General features: G+C 43.9%; 3 protein-coding genes across 4 annotated transcripts; all 3 read left to right on the top strand.

Moving 5' to 3' along the window:
- Positions 1 to 1662: 1662 nt before the first annotated feature.
- On the top strand, positions 1663 to 14617 carry arhgdig (Rho GDP dissociation inhibitor (GDI) gamma). Of its 2 annotated transcripts, XM_086133224.1 has the most exons (7): positions 1663 to 1866; positions 2137 to 2327; positions 7884 to 8060; positions 8434 to 8517; positions 11628 to 11704; positions 12479 to 12542; positions 12761 to 14617. In XM_086133224.1, the coding sequence occupies exons 2-7, from the start codon at positions 2255 to 2257 to the stop codon at positions 12958 to 12960; spliced, it is 675 nt and encodes a 224-aa protein (XP_085989350.1). In that variant the 5' UTR covers positions 1663 to 1866; positions 2137 to 2254; the 3' UTR covers positions 12961 to 14617. The 2 variants fall into 2 exon arrangements, with proteins under 2 accessions (XP_085989350.1, XP_085989349.1); XM_086133223.1 differs by lacking the exon at positions 1663 to 1866 and having other exon boundaries at positions 1896 to 2327.
- Positions 14618 to 16388: 1771 nt separating this feature from the next.
- On the top strand, positions 16389 to 18703 carry rpusd1 (RNA pseudouridine synthase domain containing 1). Its single transcript, XM_086133220.1, has 6 exons — positions 16389 to 16461; positions 16986 to 17186; positions 17299 to 17422; positions 17507 to 17609; positions 17746 to 17847; positions 17955 to 18703. Exons 2-6 carry the CDS (start codon positions 17005 to 17007, stop codon positions 18359 to 18361), a joined length of 918 nt encoding a protein of 305 aa, XP_085989346.1. The 5' UTR covers positions 16389 to 16461; positions 16986 to 17004; the 3' UTR covers positions 18362 to 18703.
- Positions 18704 to 18770: 67 nt separating this feature from the next.
- On the top strand, positions 18771 to 22890 carry slc25a17 (solute carrier family 25 member 17). The gene is made up of 9 exons (XM_086133219.1): positions 18771 to 18977; positions 19262 to 19322; positions 19435 to 19501; positions 19614 to 19765; positions 20102 to 20218; positions 20296 to 20444; positions 21153 to 21248; positions 21663 to 21748; positions 21958 to 22890. Exons 1-9 carry the CDS (start codon positions 18921 to 18923, stop codon positions 22109 to 22111), a joined length of 939 nt encoding a protein of 312 aa, XP_085989345.1. The 5' UTR covers positions 18771 to 18920; the 3' UTR covers positions 22112 to 22890.
- Positions 22891 to 23076: the final 186 nt, after the last annotated feature.

Below are 23076 nucleotides of genomic sequence, written 5' to 3' on the forward strand. Positions count from 1 at the left end.
ATCTCCGTACAACGTCAATAGTTGTTTGTCTAAGCGTCATGCAATGACTGGTAAGCATCTCCCTAGCTGAACCATGAGCCTAAATAACGACAAGCAGTGTTGAAAATGGATGGATGGAATATGTATGGTTCATTCCGCTTGGCCTGTGTTAGTATGTTTCCCCTGTGAAGTCGTTCACATATGATAGACTCTTTTAGTTGGATATTCACCTTTTATTTTCATGTTACAACCAATACGGGATTTAGCCCCGTGTTGGTACTTTAACAGTTTTGTCCCGTTTGATGAAGAAAATTGTGATAATGCACAGTTAAGCCCCAGGGGCCTTTACACTGACACACTCTTTATGACACCATGCAGGCTGCTGTGTTCAGGCATACATTTTTATAGATGGGCCCCCCACCTGGGACCACTGCTGCCTCTGATTTATATTTCCATAAAGCAATGGGAATATAATAGTTTTATGCTCCGCTTGCTTTAAGACAGACAGGAGAGAGACTCACTGCTGCCACTGACAGGCCGATTGATAGAGCGAGCCTGTTCTAGCACATTTATTTTTGTTGTCGTTAACCATTTTAAGATATTGGTTTAGCACATAGTGGTTTTAAGGCGACACTTTCACTGGTGGAATCTGCCCTGGTCTTCGGATTCAGTCAGGTTTATGTTTGCTCTGCACTTCACAATGCTGTTGTATCTCGATCACTAACTCGGATTTTCGTCCGTGTTGTTGTTGTTTTACACAGGGAGCGCGAATCATCCCGATAAAGAGAAAGCAGGATCACCTGAATTCCGCAGAATGCTTTTCAACAGAATTTGATGGAGGAATGCAGGCTGGGCTGCATGTTGGACCTTAGCAGGGCCACCTACAACATATTCTTGTAAAGGCAGTTTTTGAATTTGACTTTCCCTTTCAGCATTCTTGAATGCTTTGAAATAAGAAGAACGGTTAAATCAGCCAGCATCACAGAAGGGATTAAATTTGAATTTGAAAATTCCTTGGTTTTTGGCTTCCTTATTTTATTTTGTTGTTCAAAGAGTAGAAACAAAATGACACCAAATTGTAGTCGCTCGAATTTGTATTCAGCTCACTAGTTTATCACACTTCCTAATGTCTTTGTCATTTTTTTCGTTTTTTTTATCTCAACCTCCCCAACAACCTCATTCATCACCCTGAATAGCTTTTTTTTCCCTTTCTTTTTTTTTTAACAACATCAATTTGAATCCCATCTGGCTTCTGTTTCCCGGCATTAAATATAGTAGCCTATCCATTTTGCTTCTCTATATGCACATTTGGGAAAAGCCACTCTCCTAGTCTCTGCTTAACAAGAGACAAAAGAATAATGTTCGATTGTCTAGTGTCAGAGGTAACCACGATTTTTGAGGATGAAAATAGGAGGATGAGTAAAAGAGTTGTGGGTGCACCAGGGTGTGGTCACCCCAAGGGAGATAGAGAAGATGTGGGATAAAAAAAAAAAAAAAAGAGACGGCGATGACTGGGTGACAAATGTCTGGACGGAGGGAGAGGACACCTCGCGTGATAATAAAATATGAAGAGGCAAGTCAAAGAACGCACGAGTGCGTGAGAGGGAATGAGGTGTAAAGAGGTGAGAGGGGGTGCGGAGGGGGGGGGTTAAAGGATGAGCTCATTGCAGTCTCTGGGCTCATGACAGAGGTACTGTGAACGTTGGGGGGTGGGCGGCACAGCGACGGATCGATAGCCGGCGTCTGAGTATCACACTCGCACTAAAACACTGCGGACAGCCATGCTGCGGACACGCTAAAAAGGATCTTGCACTTTTGATTTGGGCTGTCTTTCTCTTTTTTTTTTTTTTTTTTTTTTCCACTGAGCCACACACGAGGAAAGAAGCGGTGGGAAGAAGTGTGGAAAGCTCCCTCACCCTCCTTGCTGACACCATTCTCTCTCTCTCTCTCTCTCTCTCTCTCTCTCTCTCTCCCACACATCCCCATCACATCCACACCCAAGGATAACCTCCTCTGCCACTCTCTCTCCCTCCAACATCAATCCGCTTTCCTGCCAAAAATCCCCCCCCCCACCCTTTCTGGCCCCCCCTCCTCTCTTTTGTTGTATTTGACTCCGAGGTGGAAAATGCACGCCTGACCCAGTTCTTTTCCTTCCAGCACTTCAGTGGATGCTCTACTTTTTTTGCGGGGTCGGCTACCTGTGGAGGTTCCCCGCTTCTCCGGTTCTTCCCCTACCCGGTTGGCACGTTGGGCGCAGCCCCGGCACGGAGGCAGCATGCTGCGATTGGACGCGTGTGAGTTTGGGGGTCAGCTGCTGGAGCTGCTGTGGCTAACTATGTGCTACAGAGGTGAGGCCATGGAAGTGCGTGAGCGTATGTGCTCTCTTTATCTAGCACAGTGCAAACTTGACCGATCCAAGATGATGTATGATGATGTGTTCAAGTCAACTCGAGAATGATGTTTTATTTGCCGTTTAGCACGTGCGGGTGCCCGCTTAAAGGGAGTGCAGAAATGCTCTCGGTGTGAGTTTGTGCGCGCGTGAGCGTGCACGCGCGCCATATGTCTCAATCGTGGCGGGTGTGGACATTTTTATGTCCGACATGAAACGCTGCCAAGACAAGCCGGAGATAGCAAATCAATAGCTATTGATCACATGTGTGCGCGTGCATATTTGTGTGTGTGTCTCCCCCGCATCATTGTGGTTCTGCCCATACAGCCACATTCATGTTTCTTCACTTCACACAACCTTGAATCGTTTTCATGTGGGGAGTTGCTTTCTTACTTCCAAAGGGATATTCTTTCATGTGCGAGAATAATTCTGTGTGTGTGTGTGTGCACATCTGATGACATCACGTATCCACCACACAAATGATGTCACCAACTTCTGAAGCCGCTCTGAGTGTGTTTGCGCCCGTGCCTGTGTGTGTTTGATGGCCTCTCTGCAGTAGTGCTGAACAAGTGACAGATGGCGGAAGGTTTCCGGGGGTTTCCCCGCACACAGGTGTATGTGCGGGGACTTTGAGGTTTATGACAGATGAAGACAAAAGGCTCTTAGGAAAAGGGAGAGTGAATAAAGTCCTCTGGATGTCGAGAGAATGTGACACTACAGAGAGAGAGAGAGAGAGAGCTCAGCCCTTTCATGAGAAAACTCAACTCGTCGCCAGAAGTGACACAATTTGAATAATCCGTCGCATGACTTGTGTTGGCTTTTGTCGGGTGGCACTTGGTGAGTCGTGTATCATGTCAAGTCAACCACAAATAACATTCACTGGAAATATTCCAATTTCTACAACCCATCTGGTCTAGTCGGACACCCAAAGTCGCTTGGGTTAGGCCTCAGTTCACTTGTGACCCGAATAAGGACAAGCGGTGATAGAAAATAGATGTACGCTGAAAAAAAATGTTTCATTTACTTTGCTTCAACAAACGTCATTTATTCAGGGTAGCGCAGTTTATTTGTACAGGTTCAGTAAATCGAAACGAACCGTGGTCAAATTCACACCTTTTCAGTTTCAGTCATATGCAAATTCTTGTCATCTTGTAGCAGCGGGTCACCGTATTGCCAGAGTTATGATAAGCGTCTTTGCATACTGCTGTTTGCATTGAAAGCTGTGCGCCCGCAAGGCTTTGTGTGGCCGCACGGAGCCACTAAAAGCCATTAGCTTGCAGTAAAAAAACCCCAGACATGCTTTTGAAGACGGCACTTTTGAGACTGAAGCACAGATCATTTCATTCGGTGGTTATAACTATCATGATGCAGCAAAAAGAAAAAAAGCCTTTGATAGTTTCTGTTATTTCTCCCAGTCAAGCAGTCTGAAGTTCCTGCCATCCCTCTTCAAGCTGTCTTTCCTCTCACACCGAGCCCCACCCTTCTTCGCCTGCCTTAATCATTTGACATGATAACAATGCGCACCCGCTCGTCTATTTCCCATCATTTTTTTTGGGACCTCATTTTCTTCTCTTACTCCCTCTTATCTCTTGGATTAAAAAGTCTCACCTCCACACTTGACTCATTAAATCCTTCTTTCACCCCGCCGCTCACTCACACAACACTATTTGCCGACTTTCTGTGAAATCCGAAAGCAACTCCTCGTTTTTAATGTTAAATTAACACACAGATGCGGTTCCGAGACCCACGAGGGACTCGCTCAACACGCGATTCAACATTTTAACGACACGGTCTTTGTCTCGCACAGGTGTCGCTGCTAAAAAAAAACAAAAAAACTAATTTAAACACCAAGTGAGAACTCGCCGCATTTCCTCCCCGCTCGTAAACAGTATCGACAAGCGCGCCATAATAATAAAAGGCTATCGAACGGCGCGACGGTGTTTGAGGTTTGCTGTAATAAAACAAAGAGGCCGGGGTACGTCACTCATGACACGCGAGTGTGCGTCGTGTGTCATTCGGCTCCGAAGCCTGGCGAGTTGGAGCGCCGACGTCGTTGTCGGCATTCGACAGATGGATCGCGGGCTAGTTGTCGCGTTGTTTCGGTGAAGGCCACGTGACTGCGAAGTACACCCACTCGTTTTAATGTCGCATCCGGTCGAGCTGAGCCAATTTGCGCTAAAAAGTGGTTGCTGTTGCTTTGGGAGCTTTGACTTTCCGTTTGTGTCTTTTCGGTTAGTATGTGAATGCACTATATGGTCCCACGGGCCTTTTTTTTTTGGGATGGTTTTAGAACAGAATCGTGACGCTGGGCCTCAAAGGAATAGAAATAGAAAAGTGATTGTAAAGTGTCCTTGAGTGTTTTGAAAGGCGCTTATGAATGAAATGTATTATTAAAGGAGAGAGAGAAATCAAATCCAAACACCAGGTGGGAAATACATTTTACGCTAACAAAATGAAAACTGAATTTCGATATCCCAATTTGCTGTCAGAGATATTCATTTTCTGTTCAATCTGAGTTCAATCCGAATCCAATGAATTTTTTTTTTTAAATGCCGTTTGGCGCTCTCCTTTAGATTATTGTTTGATGCCACCGCCGATGGGTACTAATGATGCTCAAGGGAAGCTCGATCATAATTATTAATAAAAAGAATTCTGCAGAAGAGCAGCTCTGGCTATTCAGTACAATATGAGCAGTGCAATTAATCAAGTCACATGGCCAAAGTTGACTCAACCAAGCAGATGTGATGTTTGCTCAAGATTTGTGTTCTTCATAACAGCAATGCCCATCAAGCATTATACACATTATTGCATTATCGGTGCATTTTATTGTGGAACCATTCGTTCAAATTTGAATGAAAATATTGCCTGCACACTTCATGAATATTTTTATGATGATGATAGATTTAGTCTGGGGGAAAAAATGATATTATTTCCAATGAGGAAACTTGTTTTTTTGAATTGGAAATATGGACATCAATGTGGATACTTTTAATGTGTGGCTGTGCAAATAGTGTTCCATCGTTTGGCTTTCTCATGTGAGCGTCATCTGCTCGTCTCCTCCGCCTGAAGCCATCTGTTGCCTGCCAAAGTCTTCTGTTGATTTTTACACAACATGTTGGTTTAACAAGAAAAGCCGGCAGCAACACTCACTCGGTCTTCCTAATTTGTCATGCAACCAAGCGGGCCTCCTTCTTGGCTAACGCGACTTGCGTTGCTGCAGTTTGGGACAGTCATTTCAGTCCAACTGGCTGCAACCGATGACAACTTAAAAAAAACAAAAAGGATTTGTTTTCTGCACCTGGAATGTACGCATAGGAATTGACATCTCCACCTAAATAATTAATACGGGAGGTCTGTCTGTGCATTTCAAAGTGTATCTTTTGTTGTTGTAAAAAATTTATCAAATGCGACACTTTCCACAGTTCATCATCCACTGACTGGACACTTTGTTCGGTACACATGCACACCGATGAGATCTAATTCAAGAGCTGGTTGCGCAAGGATATGAATACTTCAATTCGATAGATTTTTATTTTCACGTAAGACCATTTTGCAAGCATTTGTACGTATGCGAGTAGTTTCATAAGTCCACACACCAGATGGGATTTCTGTATAGGCCTGCTTTTTAAAAATAAATGAGAAGCGGGATAGTCCGCGTTCCAGGTCAGCAGCCTGGAGACCAAAGAGGAGAACATCGTGATCGTGGCTCTCAGACACATTCACAGTGCAGAGGGGGTGCGTGTATGAGTGAACGGCATAAATGTTGGTGGGCAAATCCTTTCTGTTACTGTACATTCATAACTGAGTTGAATTCCTACAATATTTAATGATGTAATTGGCTTTCACCGTTTGTATATGTGCATATGTTGATTGGTTTTCTTCTTCGAGGACCCAACTGGAATTCAACTCATACATCGTTATGATTAAATTTGATTTATTTCAGTCATTCGGAGAGAGATTCAATCCTTGAAGGCGTGTTTTCGGTTGTGTTTACCCTATGGAGAGATACCAAAGCCAGAGTGATATCTTTTTATATCCATTTGTCAAAGTCTGTTGGATCTCACAGTTTAAAAAAAATAAAATCCATTGAAATGAGTGACAGTTTCTGTCGGAAATAGAAAGCCGACAGGTTTTATTATTGCTGTCCACTTTAAACGAAGCTCATGAAATTCAAACCAGTGTGTAAGCGTTGGACAGAAATCAGCAATTCAGTCAGTTTCCAGATACCACGACCGGGAAATGTCAATCATCTTGGGTCTTTATGTCTCATCCATTTGATTGACAGGTGATGTGCCCCCCCCCCCCCCCCCCCACGCTCTGTCCCTCACACTCGGCCCCTTCGCGACCCTGCACGTGACACCGCTTGTTGAAATAGATTATGGCTGGCTGGCTGGATGTTTTATTACGTCCGGTGAAAACGAATGTCGCCAAGAGCGTCCGAGGAGAAGCAAAGGGAAAGCGATGACGTCACCGCGAAGGGAGTTGAAAGCGTTGCCACGGTAACGGACAAAGGCGAGCGCGTTTAGCTCAGAATTGGGTGTGGCGCTGCTGTAAGCGAGCGGCGCAGGGCCACACATGCACGCGCGCGACTGCGTTTCTTTTCAAGAGTCATCACGTGCATTCTTTCACACCTTCCGCGCGCGTGCACGCGCGCGTTTGCGTACCTCCTGTCTTCCAATTACCTCTCGCCGTCGCGACCTGATGTGCGATGACAGTCTCATTACAACTGACAAAGCAGAGTAAACAGCGGCTTGCCTCAGCCCCTGTGGCACATGCGCCGTATGAAAGGCGAGAATTTATTCCTGCTATATGGGCGCAAAAGATCACTAAAAGAGACTAAATTGGTTCTCTGTGCCAAGACTCGCCAAGAATCTCACAAGGAAGTACGGTTGCAATGTTTTGCAAACACTAACGATGGCACAATCACTGAAACAGTAAAAGGAAACAAAAAAAAAATCATAATATCCAACTTGTTCATGAGGGATGCATAAAAATGTTCCCGATAAATATGACGTAGTCCTATGAAATGCTGAGAAGCAACAAAACACACGTCATTTATCCATCCATAAATCAAGATGTATGCATTGCGTTGCATTGAAGGAAAAGGGACACATTTAGCGCCTGACAAGTTTAATCAAATGCATTTCAAACATATACATGACATCAACATATGTGATGAACAAAACATGCCATTATGGACCTCACAAACTTTGCAAAACGATTGATTATCAGGAAGGAGGTGAGTTCTATTATTTGCTGTTGAGTATTCGAGTCACGCGGGGCAGTAGATTGTTTAAAAAAAAAAAAAAAAGATCAGCCAAAAATTGTGTGGATGTTGAGATTGAAGAAGTTGATAAAAGCCTCGCAATGGAGAACGTGGGTGTTGGTATTCAAGTTGAGCAGAGGGTGAAGATTAGGCTGGGCCCTTTCCGATGAGTCTTTTACAGACATGTACATTTTAATATTTCACTCACACCATGTGCTGATCTTCATCCTCATTCCTCTTTTGCGACAGGATTCCTGATGGACAAGCGGGACCTGCCTTTGGAGGAGGAGGAGGAAGATGACAGGAACCTCAACTACAACCCGCCAGCTCACAAGACGTTGCAGGAGATTCGGGAACTGGACAAAGACGACGAGAGTCTGGTGAAATACAAGCAGACCCTGCTGGGGACGCGACCCATGATGGCAGGTGTGTGGATGTGTGTGATGTGGGTGTCCAGCGTGCATGTGTTGTTTTGTTGTCGTCGTGCGAGGAAAGCCAGTGGCCATGTTACTGCAGCTCGAATTCAATCGGTGCACCGGCTCCCATATGCATAGATGCAGTTGAAGTCATCGGGTTTCGATCACGCACACACACACACACACACACACACACACAGACTTGCTAGCTCAGCAGCATCTCATATCACACAGTCAGGCTGACAACTGATACGAGAACAACAACACAGACCGGAACGGAACCCAACATCACGCGCAGTCCATGTTGGATTCGTGTCGGCACGTTGTCCATTTTTATTGCACATCAAGAAAATATTGGTTTTAATACATGTGATATTCCGCAGATTTCTCAGGCCCAAATGTCCAAGTGACCAAAGTCACCCTGTTATTTGACGAGCCCCCTGGAGCCATCGCCATCAACCTAACAGGTACACGCGGCGCCAAGTGCTTCCTCAATACTTTCGACCGCTACTCTGCGCTGCCGACATGAACGCACAAATCGCTGGGCTGCCCCGGAGCAAGGCATCTGCCCAAGCTGTGCTGCATTCATGAGCGCAATGTCTGCATTGGGTGTGTCCGAAGAGAGAGAGAGAGAGAGAAACAGAGAGAGAGACAAGGAGGGAGAGCGAGAGCGAGAGACACAGCCAGAGAGCATGAGTGAGAGGGCTAAATGTTTGCTTACTGGGCATTATTGACATTTTCCCTTGGGCACAAGCGGAGGCAGCGGCTAGGGAGCTTCATGCATGTATTCATACACTCTGCAAGCGTATGGATTTGCTTGCAATAGCACTTTAACATTCACATTTCCTGTCTTTGCAAAGCAGTAACAACTTTGGATGAAACACTTTCCCGCCATGCAAATGGCCACATCCAAAAGTGCATCTTGTCATGTGGAACGTAATGTTTGCTGAACTGTTCAATCTGGAGACGGAACGAGCTGCTCCCTCTGGATGGAAATGATACAGAGCCGCCGCACCTAGCGCAAGATCGTGCAAACAACACAGAGTGGCCGTGAATTTTTTGTATCGGTGTGAAAACGGGGAGATTTAAAAATATATATATATTTTTTGCTTTCGCCTACAAGCAAAAAAATGTGCGAGCTCAACTTTGCCACGAGACAATTTGACACATCGTGGACAATTCTTCCATCTGTTTATTGCCACTCCTGTTTGAAATCTACAATCACATTAAACACGCAAAAAGAAAATTACACATTGTGTTTTTAAAACAATTGCAAGTCAAATTAGCCTCATGCTAACAAACAATGCAAAACACCATCGACGGACTAGTCAGTCAAATCAGTCTTGCGGTGGCGCAATGTTTAAAGCAACACATTTTTGAACACAAACGGAGGCACCAAACATGTAAATAGATAATACAAGAATACACACAAGCTTATATTCTTTATCCTCTGTGAAGAACGACTAACAGTACAGCATCTTACTGAGGTGTTTTGACCAGCCCCATGTACTGTATATCCATATGTTATAAAAATGTTTGTGTGGGGGCGGGGGTGCGTTGGGGGTGCGGATGGCAGGGTATTGCATTTCCATTCATGGGGAAAAATTATATACAAATGTATATGAATGTCTCTGAAGGCACCACTGTAATTACAGTGGAACTGCTTAGAGACCTCAGATTTCGATTTTTTTGTTTCTCCTCCTTAAAAAAAAACATTAGAATCGCCGGGCTATTTGTCGATCCCTCATGAAACCTTGATTAACAGTACAAAAACTGTCAGTTACCTTGACATCAATTGGAGTCTTCAAACCAAGGAAACCCGGTATTCTTCTCATCTCACATTCCTGTTAAAACCCCATTTTGAGGCCGCCGCATCATTTCCGCATAAATACATTCATTCATTATTGCGGCTCTGATAATGTGCGCCACAAAGCAAGCGTGCACGCCTACGTTCTCCAATTCTTGGGAATTGTTGTGCGTGGATGGGAAAAACTCGGGTGCAAGCTTGGCCGGTGTTGCAAATCAGAGTTGCACGTGAGCAGTATGCGCGGGTGTGCATGTGTATGCTACGCGCAATATGTCAGTGGGGATCAGCTAGACAGCGTGACCTATTTTCTCCGCAGCTTCTGTCTCCTCCGCGCCTCAGGGGAGGAATAAAAATGTATGGAGAGCGAGGGAGTCGAGGTTGAGGAGTAGGGCTTGACTAAACGTGCCACAATTCGTCTCATAGTCGAATAATTTAATTCTTTGGGAAGAGAACTATCGGAGCAGTGATTCAGGAGGTCGGACACGAAATAGTGGCAGAATAATGAATGTATGGTTTGACTTAAAATGCCTGAAGGTGTCACACGGACATCTATTTTTCATGCGGAAGCCTCCATCACCTGCAATGCCCTCGCACGTTTGGCCTTATGCGCGGACGTGCGTTCGTGTGCCTGCGCCTGTGTTCCCAACACATCCCCGCTGTTTTTATTAGGCTCATTCCGCTATCGTACTTCCTGTTTCACTGTCCATTAGGAAGCACTCAAGACCAAGGCTCCGATTTAAATTGAGATATAAAAGGATTAAGCAGTGAGTCCATTTCGGATTGCTTTTAAGACCTCTCGTCTCCTTCGGCACAAAAGCCAGTCAAGCCCACAGTGAAACAAAGTTCACCTTTTCTTTTCTTTTTTAAATACAGAAGAAAAGAGAGGTCTGTCTGGCTGTTGTAGTAAATAACAAATATACACATCAGTAGATAGCATGGATGACTATAAATTCGCCATACATCAAACTTTGGTCATGTAGCTAAGATCAGAAGTTTCGGGGGGTGGTGACAGTTTTGGCGCCAGAACATTCCTGTCGGCGGGGTGGGGGGTGAGGGGGTGGGGTGTTCGAGGACTCACAGTTTACTGCTCCAAAAAGCATGCATGTAAACATGCATATGCATCCAAAACAGGAATTCCCTCAGTAAAATTAAACACATGCTAATTGGTCCCATGAGAACCAATACAAGATGGACATTTTCAGAAAGGTATAAAAGCCTCCCGGACACCCAGACAGGGTTTAAAAAAAGTGGACCTGTCTGTGCAAAAGAGGACGTCTGGTCACCTTAAGGCAGGGCTGTCAAACTCATTTTTTGTCGTGGGCCATTTGGGCGTTACGGCTTCCCTCGGAGGGCCGGTGCAAAATCTCAATTATTTTTATTTATTATTATTAGTTATTTATTTATTACAATTTGACATTTTGGTCAAGATTTCAGCAAGAATCATGAAAGTTGACACACACAATTTGCTCCTGCGGGCCACATAAAATGACGTGGGGGGGCTAGATCTGGCCCCCGGGCCTTGACTTTGACACCTGTGCCTTAAGGTAACCCCTGCCTCACGACAGGAACAGAAATTGGCCTTGGTCATGATCATAAATGTATTGCAATTGAATGGTGGACCTAAAGTGGACTACTCAAGTCAAGCTCGGTCACGCTTGGCTCATGTGATCGCGAAGTGGTGACTCACCAGCATGTGGTCACGACTATGACGTCACTCCTCTTTCCCAGTCTGTGCGCTTTCACAGCTGAGGTCATCGTGTGTTTGTCCAGGAGACGTTCACAGCCCGACGGAGAAGACATTCACCCTGAAGGAAGGAGTCAAATACAGGCTCAAAATACACTTTAAGGTAAGAGGAGAGCCACGCTTGAGCGTTAAAGGTCAGCCTCCGTGTAGCTCATGTTGTGCTCTTGAACGCAAGCGCCTATCGCTGCGCGACCGTGTCGACACCTCGCCGGATCTCGCTGTCCTACAGCAGCTTCACGTGGTTTCTGCGTATGAGAGAAACAGCAGCGGCTTCATTTCATTGCAGTGAAAAACAAAAAGCAATAAAACAACTTTATGTGATGGGGAGTTGAAGGGCGGCGGGGGGCGGCTAACAATTTTCTTGAGCTCAATGCCAATAATATCAACATTCTGAAACATTCAGATGAACTGCCGCAGTCGCATTTTTTTTGTTTTCTCAGAGATGGTGTTTATTGTAGAAGCGTGTAATATGTACCCGAGCAACATAAAGCCTCCTTTGGATAGATTCAAGTGCTTTTCTGAATAGTTTTTGCTCTTGTGTATGCATCGTCTTGATTCTTCACGTCGTCCTGCGTTCGATCAGGAGTGTGGAACCAATCAACCGTCGGAGCGTTTACAACACAACTCTAAAAAGCAAAACAAAACACCCTAAGGGGAACGGATCACATGAAGCCCAAAAAGATTTGATCGAGGAATCTTCATCCAGTGCCCAAAATCGGGGACTACAAATTATTCATTGCAGTGTGAACACAAAAGCAATTTCCAGAAGTTGATGACGATTCGACTATAATTATTGTTCATTTGAAAGTGCGTGTGTGTGTGTGTGTGTGTGTGTGTGTGTGTGTGTGTGTGTGTGTGTGTGTGTGTGTGTTTGCAGGTGAACAAAGAAATTGTCGCTGGCTTGAAGTACCACCATGTGAGTTTCAGAAAAGGATTAAAAAGTAAGTCATCAGTTTGCCTCCACGATATTTTGCAACAAATCTCCGAATTCACTTCACAGGGTGCTTAACCCTTTCATGCACCCCATGACCTGATCACATCATCGGCTGTCCACTGTAGTAACTGCTGTCCCTGAAAGTGTTAACGGATTATACGATTCGCGAATGCGGAATTTGTTCCAATCGGCCGTTTGTCTGAATTGTTCACTTTGTGTCCGCAGTGGACAAGGTGTCCTACATGATGGGCAGTTACTGTCCTCGTGAGAAGGAACACGAGTTTATGTTCCCGACTGATGAGACGCCTCAAGGCTTGGTGTCGCGCGGCCTCTACCAAATCGAGTCCCACTTCACCGACGACGACAAGAACACCTACTCGGCTTGGGACTGGAACCTCGAGATCAAGAAGGACTTGGATGACTAGAGGTGTTCCGCTTCCCCTAACTGCCTCATTTTCTCACTCGTCCGCTCTCCTCCCTTTCTTGAAGAAAGTCTCTTCTTCTCTTGTTCCCCCCCTCCCCCCCAAAGAGCGTCTTTGTCACGACGGGACGCTTGTCTCCTCCTCTTAGCCGCATCCTACGTACGCAATTCTCTTAAAAACACAAACTGGGGACGTTCAGAGAAGTGTAGCTCCTCTTGTCTCCCTTTTGTCTCGCATTTGAAAAAAAAAACATTGTGTAATATCCATATCGTAAAGCTTTGGGAAGCCATCGCCCCCCCGCGCCCCACCTCCCATCAAATAACGTCACTCAGCAACAGCGGTTGTGAAGAAGCCGCAAGCAAAAAGAGAAAATCTGTGGGAAAATGAAGAGATGCTATTGTTGTCTGTTTATTATGTCATCAATTTTGCAAATCGGTGCATCCAGGTGCAGCGCAAGACACCACATTCACATTTAATGGCATCCAAAAGAAATGGAAAAAAAAACCCCATCAGAGACCGGCACAATAACCTCTGTCTCAACGTGTGTGCTGAAATATGAAGCTATTTTACAATTAGCTGCCAGAATTAAAGGTCATTATTCTTCCGAAACCTATTTAATATAATTGAGTACAAACATTGAACTCGCACATTATGGGAACCGCTTCATGAATCTTCCTGAAAGAGGAACATTTCGGGAATCGCTAACGTTATAATGTCCACTTTTTGCAACACGCTTCGCTTCGAAAGCAGCGGTTCCTTCAGGACTTTGTGAAATTTTTTTGGGGGGGCCGTAGAAAGACTTCCACCAGTTGGACTGTGTACAGTGTAGAAAGAAATGCATGTTTAGGATTTGATACTTAGCTCACACTCACATTTAATGTCAAGGCGGCAAATGTATCGCGAGGGCGGTCTAAGACGTGAGATGCGAATACGTTTGCTGTGAACGTAAACACGAGCCACGATGTTAGGCGCACCGGCGTTATCAGATCACATCCGATGCGAGCGCTGGATCCAAAATTCAGCTTTTGCCCCGCCCCCTTCCAAAAAACAACAACCTCAGCTCACATCACATAGGGGTCTGAATTTAACAATCCAATCCATTATTCATGATATTGTAGTTGAAGATGACAGTGGCGGCACTCCATAACGTCAAAATAAGAAGCGACTCGTTCTGATTTGATTCCGCCGGTCTGCCTAACATTGGTGAGTATGGAGGCCATTTTTTTTTTTTTTAGAGATGTACTGTATAGGAAACATCCATTCAGGTGTGATTTAGTCATCGGCAGACTCGTGCGTTAGACAGGATATTGTCGTTATTGATGAACGTCATGAACTATGAATTCATTCAACTTGTTGTAATTGAAGAATAATTGTAAACGTCAGCTGTTTGGTGTTGCATGGTTTAATAAGAGAGTATCTCTTTGTTTTTATACAACTCAATTGGAAAGAAAAAAAAACAACAAGAACAAGAACAACGCTGTGGCATCTCCGGATGTCGAGGCTGACTACGGAGATGGTGCGCTCTTCAGATGGATCGTCTTGAAAGCAGGGCAAGCTGAACAGCAGCGGTCAACGGAATTGTGTATGGATCACTGAAATGTTCAATATTGGTGTCAAATCTTGTACGCTGTAATCTTTTAATAAAGGCAATTGAAAAGAACCGAGACTCTAAGGATCTTTTTAAAACCTACATTCAAGGATTGACGGCAAAACACCCCATTTGTGTGCTATTTTTACCAACACATACAAATTAAGGACCATCACGAAAAGTACACGCAGAAAAATGTCTTTGAGTTCAGCTCATGAAAAATGTGACCAAAAGAACAAAAGTGTATTATTTATATTTTTGTTCAGTGTGTATAATTCTGTCCTGTTTGTCATTTTTATTATTATTATAATTTTTTTTGGGGGGGACACGTGTGATTGATTGTGTGCCAAGACAGATAGTTCAAATGGTATTGCAGTTTTTCAGACATTGGATGCAATCAAAAGGCAGACAACAAGACACTCCTGCCCCACCAAATTAAAAACACAACCGGTACTGTGTCAAAGGGGGCAGCCAAGAATGGATTGACCTGATCCGTGTCACACGACAACCTGCCTCACATAAACGCGCTTGAGATCGACTCACTGCATAGCAATTTGCCCCAAGGAACTTCCAGAACAAACATCTCCTTGAAACGCTACTCTTCAGCGAGCCAGTCCTCCTTTTCAGGCGACGTGAGCGCGCTGGTGTTGTTGCTGCGGGTGGCCTGCTCCAGAAGGGCGCGGTGGGCTACGGCGGGCAGATAGAGGAAAGCGTAGACCAAGGCTAGCAGCAGCAGAGCAAGCAGCAGCAGGAGGCCCCAGTCTGATGTCATGATGGGCTCCTCGCAGCGAGCCTGCAGGAAGGACTTGTTATGCATGCTACAAGAAAAAGCAAGTTGAGCAAGTTAAAGTGAGCCAGTTGGAAGTCAGTGAAATCCAGGTAAAACAGTAAAAAAAAAAGAGGAAAATGTTCCTGTTAGGGTCTCTTCACAAGCAGAAATCTGTAGAAAAATGTAGAAGCATATTTGGCAAGGATCATCTTGAACATCGGTGAGGACCTCCTCTTTGTGTCAGTGTCATCTCACTAAGAGATTGTTACTGTTTTGATGCTCTCACGTGCACCGCTATGTCTGTGCGCGTGTGTCCCAAGCTACCATCCAGTTTATTGCAGCAATTTCCTCTGAGGTGTTATGCAACATGTACAAGTAGACACACACACACATATGGTGGGAAATAATTCTTGATCGGCACCATCATATGGCGTGAGGAGATTATCTTCTGGAAGATTCAGAACAATATGCCCTCTAAAAATGGTAACGTTGACATTAGATCAAAATAGAAGAGGGGAGGGAACCTGTGCGTGTATTACATCTGCTGTCCATTATAAATAATAAACATTTGTTCTGTGGTTGAATGAATTGAAGAGTGTGAAAGAAAAAAACAAAACAGAACCTTACGCCACATTAGGAGTTTCATCTGAGCCGTTGACCATTGTCAGCGGTGAGTTTGAGGTGAGGGATTATGGATGTAGTAATCAATTGGTGCCTGACAAGGCACACTATTTACTCACACCACACAGACAGATTAAGCACATTCAATAAACGTAATGCCCTTGGGACCAGGGAATGTTTCATATTCACCTGTGTGTGGTTGAACAAGTTAGGAGGAAGATTAGTTACCCTCACTGAAGTAATAACCAGCAGCTACTTTGCATTTTCTATAGTGCTTGTCCTGACGAGGGTCATGTGTGAACTGGAGCATATTCCAATTTATTTATTATATAAAAACTGAGCGTTATTATCTTCGTTTTTTATCCTGGACAGAATTAAAGCGGCTTTATTCAAACCGTGCGGCATTTAGTCTCCGGTACGGTAGATGGCGCTCCATCGCTCTTTCACGTGAGCGTTCGAGTCACAAGCGGAAGCACAATCGCCATCGTCGTCACTACAACAATATGAGATGAGAATTTCAAGTTTGGTATGTATGGAAAAAAATATTTTCTTCAGTATGTGTCTGGAATTAATAAACGCGCGGTGTTGAGTCTATAAAACATATTTGGTGTTAGCTCATACTTGCTATCAATTAATTCTGGTGTTCAATGCTTAGTATTGAGTGGTAGAGTCATTTCCAATGGCAGGATTTGTTTTTAACTGTTCTTCTATTGTCGGCACTTTGACACAATAAAACTGTAATTATTTGAAAGGGATTCTTGAGCTGAGATTCGAACCCAGAACCTCTCAACTGCGTGGCAGGCATGCAAACCTACAATGCACTGATTCTCATGAAACATAATACGTTTTTCTTTGTGTTGCAAGAGGGAATTCTGCAGCAGAAAAGTAAAAAGCAGTGTCACAGGAACAACAGAAAAATTCGCCAAATATCTTAACTACAGTTTGTGCGTATTTACAACACAAAAATAAGAATAACGAGTCAATAGTGGGTAATGTGTCAACTGTACATGGGCCAATACCGTTATTCTAATAAAGAAATGTGTTTGCAAGGTGTGTTCTGTGACACCCAATGGAGCCAGCCAGTGTGGAGAGACTTCGTGTGCTCTTTCAGAGTGATGATTACATCGTGGTGGACAAGCACTGGGACATCCGCATTGATAGTAAGATGTGGTATGAAAAAAACACGGTGCAGGCCCAACTTCGCCACCGCTTCCCTCATCTAGCAGACCCCAGCACCTACTATGGATTCAGGTACTGTAGATTATTCCGAATGTAAAAGCAGCCTCATTGTAACCATAAAAGAGCTACAACCAGATTGAAATGGTTGCGAATCAATATTATCCTCTCCCTCTCTTCACGCCAGGTTCTGTCACCAGTTGGATTTCTCAACCAGCGGCGCCTTATGCGTGGCACTCAATAAGGCTGCAGCTGGCCTGGCATATCGCTGTTTCAAGGAGCGTACTGTCACCAAGGCGTACCTCGCTCTTGTATGCACGCAATAAAATACACTTTACCCTCACATTTCGTATGGGTGTCACTATGTATGTTTGTATGCATCTCATTGTTTGCAGGTCCGCGGATTGGTGGAAGAAGAGATACAAAACCTTGATTTTTCCATTGGCAAGAACACTTCAGAGGGAAAAACGCATATGATGTGTGTTGAGGGAACAGACGGTATGCTTGGAAGATGCATACAAGTAGAAGATAATGGAGAAAATTTATCTAAATACTGTTGCTGCAAATAGAGGAAATACAGGACAGCATCCATGTACTGTATTCTCGAAATATTTGCTTGTCTGTCTCCTGTCAGGTTGTGAGAATTCCAAACCATGCCAGACTGCGTTGACAGTGTTGGAGTACGGCTTGTATGATGGTGAACCTGTCACCAAGGTGCTGCTGCAGCCTTTTACAGGTAAAATGCAAAGCTCCCTGTTGGCCTGATGACACTGAGTGAACTTAGTAAAGCTTGTGATGCACTTGCCAATGGTGCTTTATAAATACTAGCTTTGTGTGCACCAGGTCGGACACACCAGTTAAGGGTCCACTGCAGTGCTATAGGCCACCCCATCGTCGGGGACTTCACCTACAGCTCAGGAACCGATGATGGCCCCTTCCGCATGATGCTTCATGCCCACCTCCTCCACATCCCCCTGGACTCTAAACCCATGCTTGTGTGCGCGGGAGACCCCTTTCTGCCCTCGGTGGATCCAAATTGGCTCCCGCAGCGCTCCTTACGACCCCTGAAAGCCACCGTGGATGCCCTGCTGGACCACAGGATGGACGAGCAGAGACAAGAGAAGGAAAGGGAGAGAGAGCGAGCGAGACAGAAGGAGGAAAATAGGCTTAACAAAAGCAGGAAAGAGGAGAGTGAGGAGCAGACGAAGCAGTGTAAGGAGTGGCTCAGAGAATGGGTTGGAGTCTCATAATATTGTTCAGTATCATTCAAATACCTGGTATTTGTTTTATTTAAACGATGTCAAGCTTTTATTTTCCACACCCAGTCCAAATTCCCTCAAGATTAAACCAACCATAAGGGTTTTAATTACCTATTAGCAAGATGACAAACGAGAAGCTTTGCTCACATTACACATAAGCCAAATATCTGTAACGTGCTCACCAAATATTTTTTCTCTATTGAAATGCTAGTAAAATGGTAGTTTGCTGTATATACAAAATTAAGATAATTTTAATTAGATCTCGACTAAAAGACAACCACATTGTCAATGTTAATTTTATCGTGTCAATAAAACCGATTGTTTTTCAGTTTTTCAAGCGGGTTCTTCCAGTCACTTGGCACTACATTACCCACAATGCCTTTGTACTTGACTAAACCAGGCATTGGAAGCCACACAAAACGGCAACTCTGTAAGGTGCAGAAGACTGGCTTTAGTTTAGATTTCGGATTAAACTCAGACTGAGGCGTTAACCTAGTTTTATTTCTCTTTTCTTTTTGTTGTTGCGAAAGTAGCTGTTCATTCGATAAATATGAGTTTTGAGATTTTGTCGTTTGAGGGTTTGGTGCATGCTGTGTCCGGAGCAATGGTAGGTTAGCTTGACGCAAAACTATTCTATATGAAAAAAAATGTTCAATAGCGACATTACGCAAAGCATTTTAATTGATATTTTTGTTCAAATGAGGGTTTAATTTTACTATTATCAATGTAATAACACGAGGTTACGGACCGGCATCTTTGCTTGCTTGTACAAGTTCCAACATTTAAATAATGACGTTGATTGTATGGATTTTTTCAATGTAATATGTATAAGAATCCGACCATTTGTAGCGACGTGATGCTTTAGTTTCCACTAATGGTAACTTCTTTTAGGGGAGTGTCACAGCCATGACCGTATTCTTCCCTCTGGATACTGCCAGACTGAGGCTTCAAGGTAAGAACGTCTGAACTGCATCAGTGTCTTGTGTAAATATTGAATGTTGTTTTTATATTGATTTGTACGTTGTGTGTGTGTGTGTGTGTGTGTGTGTGTGTGTGTGTTGAAGTGGACGAGAAGAGGAGGGCCTCATCAACTCCAGCCATTCTAGCTGAAATCATCAAGGAGGAAGGCTTGTGAGTTATTCTATACATATGTCACAGGATATTAATGAACTTGTCCATTGCCATGAAAGATTCACACGCTGCAAATATCCCGTGTTTGTGTGCTTTGTGCCTCTTTCTGCAGACTAGCTCCATACAGAGGTTGGTTCCCTGTCATTTGCAGCCTCTGCTGCTCCAATTTTGTCTACTTCTACTGCTTTCACAGCCTGAAGGCGAGCTGGCTGAAGGGACGTCAGTCAGCTCCTCGCACTGACTTGCTGGTTGGGATAGTTGCAGGTAACAGGCTCTGTTTTGTCATCAGATAAAATTGGTTATTTTCGGCAATCTTTAAGACATTTATTACACACAACTTATTGTGGCCTCTGTGAAAAATGGCAGTGGCACAAGGTGAATGCGACTGCTTTCCTTTCCTGTGATGTCTGACGACACTCGTAAAGCTGAACTTCATGGCGGAGAACAAAGATAAAATTACGCTGTATGCTGTGTGGAGCATTCCATCGCAAGAGCTGCGAAACATCTCATTTTTGACTTGATCGATATTGGGATCTGGAACAACAACACAATGATCTTGTAATAAGGGAACGCATTTCATTTCTTGTTTGTCTCCTTCAGGTGTTATAAATGTACTTGTAACCACTCCGCTGTGGGTCGTCAACACGCGGCTGAAGCTTCAGGGCTCCAAGTTTCACAACACAGATATTCAACCCACTAATTACTGCGGTATTTGGGGTAATCTGATCATGTCCCGTCTCGCTATTTATTCTCCATTCTCTGGTTGCGATTGATTTTCACTGATGTTTTGGCAGATGCACTCGGTCAGATCAGCCGTGACGAGGGCGTCTGGGCACTGTGGAGCGGCACCTTTCCCTCGCTACTGCTGGTCCTTAACCCCGCCATCCAGTTCGTGATTTATGAAGGTCTGAAGAGGCAACTGAGGAATGGAGTTACCAGAGAGGTGAGGAACAAGGTTCACTCCCAACACAGCCGCCTGCCTCACCACTTCTGGAAAAATGCTTTCACGTGCAGTCGATTTCTGCTACGGAGTGTGGTCTTCTCAATTACAAATGCTCCATAAAAGCATTGCCATGCAAGAAGTGAAAGCACAAACGGAGTTCATTGTGACGATGCGCCCAATGAGCCTTGCTAATTCAGATCAGATGATTCTTTTGAGGATTAAGCAGACGTCTAGGGGAATGTCGGAAGCGCGTCTGATCAAAACTACTATCGTGTGTGGCAAATCCCTTTTAGTTCGGCAGCTCAGTCACATCTTCTATGATCAAAGCACAAACCAAGCGTGAGAAATAAATGTGTTCGGCTCGATGCAAATCTGCATAATCAACGTCGCGCTTTAGTCAGGCAAGTATTTATAGTACGGATATAAAAAGTCACACACCTGTTCAAATGCCAGATTTATGCAAAAGAAAAAAACAAGACCAAGATAAATCATTTCAAACCTTTTTCAGCCACCAATGTGACCTATATTTTACACAATAACATTTGTATTTTTTTTATTGGAGGTGGGGGGGGGGGCGCTAAATAAACGGAGCTAATTAGGTGGCACAAGCGTACACACTCTTTTGTAACTGGGGATGTGGTGTTTTTAGAGCGAACCTGTTGCATGTTGTATTTTAACTCTATTTTTTTTTCCCCTATTTCCACTCAGCTTGCAGCATTTGAGGTTTTCATCATCGGTGCAGTGGCCAAAGCTGTTGCCACCACTGTGACTTACCCACTGCAGACTATACAGTCCGTTCTCAGGGTAGGTCTTCTGCATGTCTCCCTGCTTTTTTCATACATTACTCTGGTTTTCAGTTTGGTTTGGCCTCCCGAACAGAGCAAAAGCCAAAGACAAGTAAATACGTCACATACCAGGTTCATTTTGAACTTTGAATGAAGTTTACAATGTGGATGCAGGCCAGCCCGATCTTAATCCCTTTTGTGCAGTTTGCAGCAATTTAAATTTTATCCAGAAAGAAAAACACATTTAAAGTGTTGAAATATCCCATCACTTGGAAATCTCATCACATTGGTTTCCGCTTGATTGTCCTTATTATGGTCCCCATTACATTTTGTTTCTTTGGACCCAGAAGAAAGTCTTTTGAAAGCTAATTAGAACTATGAAGATCCTGGATTCTCGTGACAAATTTCTGTTTATTTATTTATATTTCCACAGTTTGGTCAGTTCAACAAGTCAACGAGCAAGTCAACGCTGCTGTCCGGTCTCATGACAATCAAGTGTCTGCTTGTCAACAGAGTGAGGTGGGTGCACAATTGACTTCATCTGAAAATGTCTCATTATAATATGCAGTATGTATTTCAAATAACACAATTAATAGATGACAACCATGTTAGACTGGTCTTGTATAATTGTGCATGCATCTCCGGGTTGGTGTGTGCTGAAAGACTTGTTTTACAAGAGACTTTTTTTTTATGAACAATTTAAGTACCGGTAATGTTTTCTCCCCTAGGAAATTTGGCATGTTGGGCCTGTTTAAAGGACTGGAGGCCAAGTTGTTGCAGACGGTGCTGACTGCGGCCCTCATGTTTCTTCTCTATGAGAAGATTGCCAGCTGCACCTTCAGAGTCATGGGATTGAGCAGTCACCACAAACACGCTCGATAGGAAGATGCCTTGGACTCCGGCTGCTTCACACAGTACTTATGCACCGAGGCACGATTGTAACCACCCTGTCATAGATTATATTATTGAAAGTTACTTTGACCAAAAAAAAAAACAAACAAACCTTTTATTTTGACATCTCATACCCTCCTGTGCGGGAGTCGTCTTTACCAGAACACACACTGCTTGCACAGCAAATGTGACTTCTATAAAGCCAACGTTAGACAAAGTATTGTGTATATGCTGTGGCACATGAAAAAGCTGTGAAAAATTGTAACATTGGTAAAATAATTAGGGATTTTTTTGGGGGGAGGGGGTGTCGACAGAGCATTCTGGCGTCCATTGACGAGATGAGAGCACCTTGCTGGAGGGGTGAGAAGTTGGACAGCGCTTTTAGTGTGGATTTAATCCATCCATTTTATATCATGTCACGGTGAGCTGGGTACAGTGGGTTAGTGACCAGTCAATCACAGGGCACAGGTAAACAACCGACAATTCACACACGCGTTCAAATCTATGGACAATTTACAATGTTCCATGAAACTAACATACATGCTTTTAGAATGTGACAGGAAGCGAGTACCTAGATAAAACTCCGAACCCAAACTGAGGCCGACATGCTGACCAGTAATCGACTGTTCTGCCATCAATTACGATGTATTTTTATTTATTTCATAATGTTTGTTATTGTGGATGTAGTTTGCATCAATGTAGACCTACACTCGTCCATCCCGAGCGCTGTTTCTCTCTCACGAAGCCAAATAAATTAACCAAAAGTTAAACATTTCTTTGGATGAGCCATCACGCTGTGTGGCTTTAATTTTACAGAACACATTGCATGTGTAAAAAAGGAAAAAATGCATTTCAATCACATATTTTAAATAAATTATATAAATGTTTAACTTTTTAAGAATGGTATTCATTTTGTTTTCTTCGGAATCGAATTGATTAAAATGAATTAAATTCAG

This window comes from Hippocampus guttulatus, chromosome 16 (assembly GCF_054856545.1).
Source record: "Hippocampus guttulatus isolate MCC_2025c chromosome 16, RoL_Hgut_1.0, whole genome shotgun sequence".
Classification (NCBI taxonomy): Eukaryota; Metazoa; Chordata; class Actinopteri; order Syngnathiformes; family Syngnathidae; genus Hippocampus; species Hippocampus guttulatus.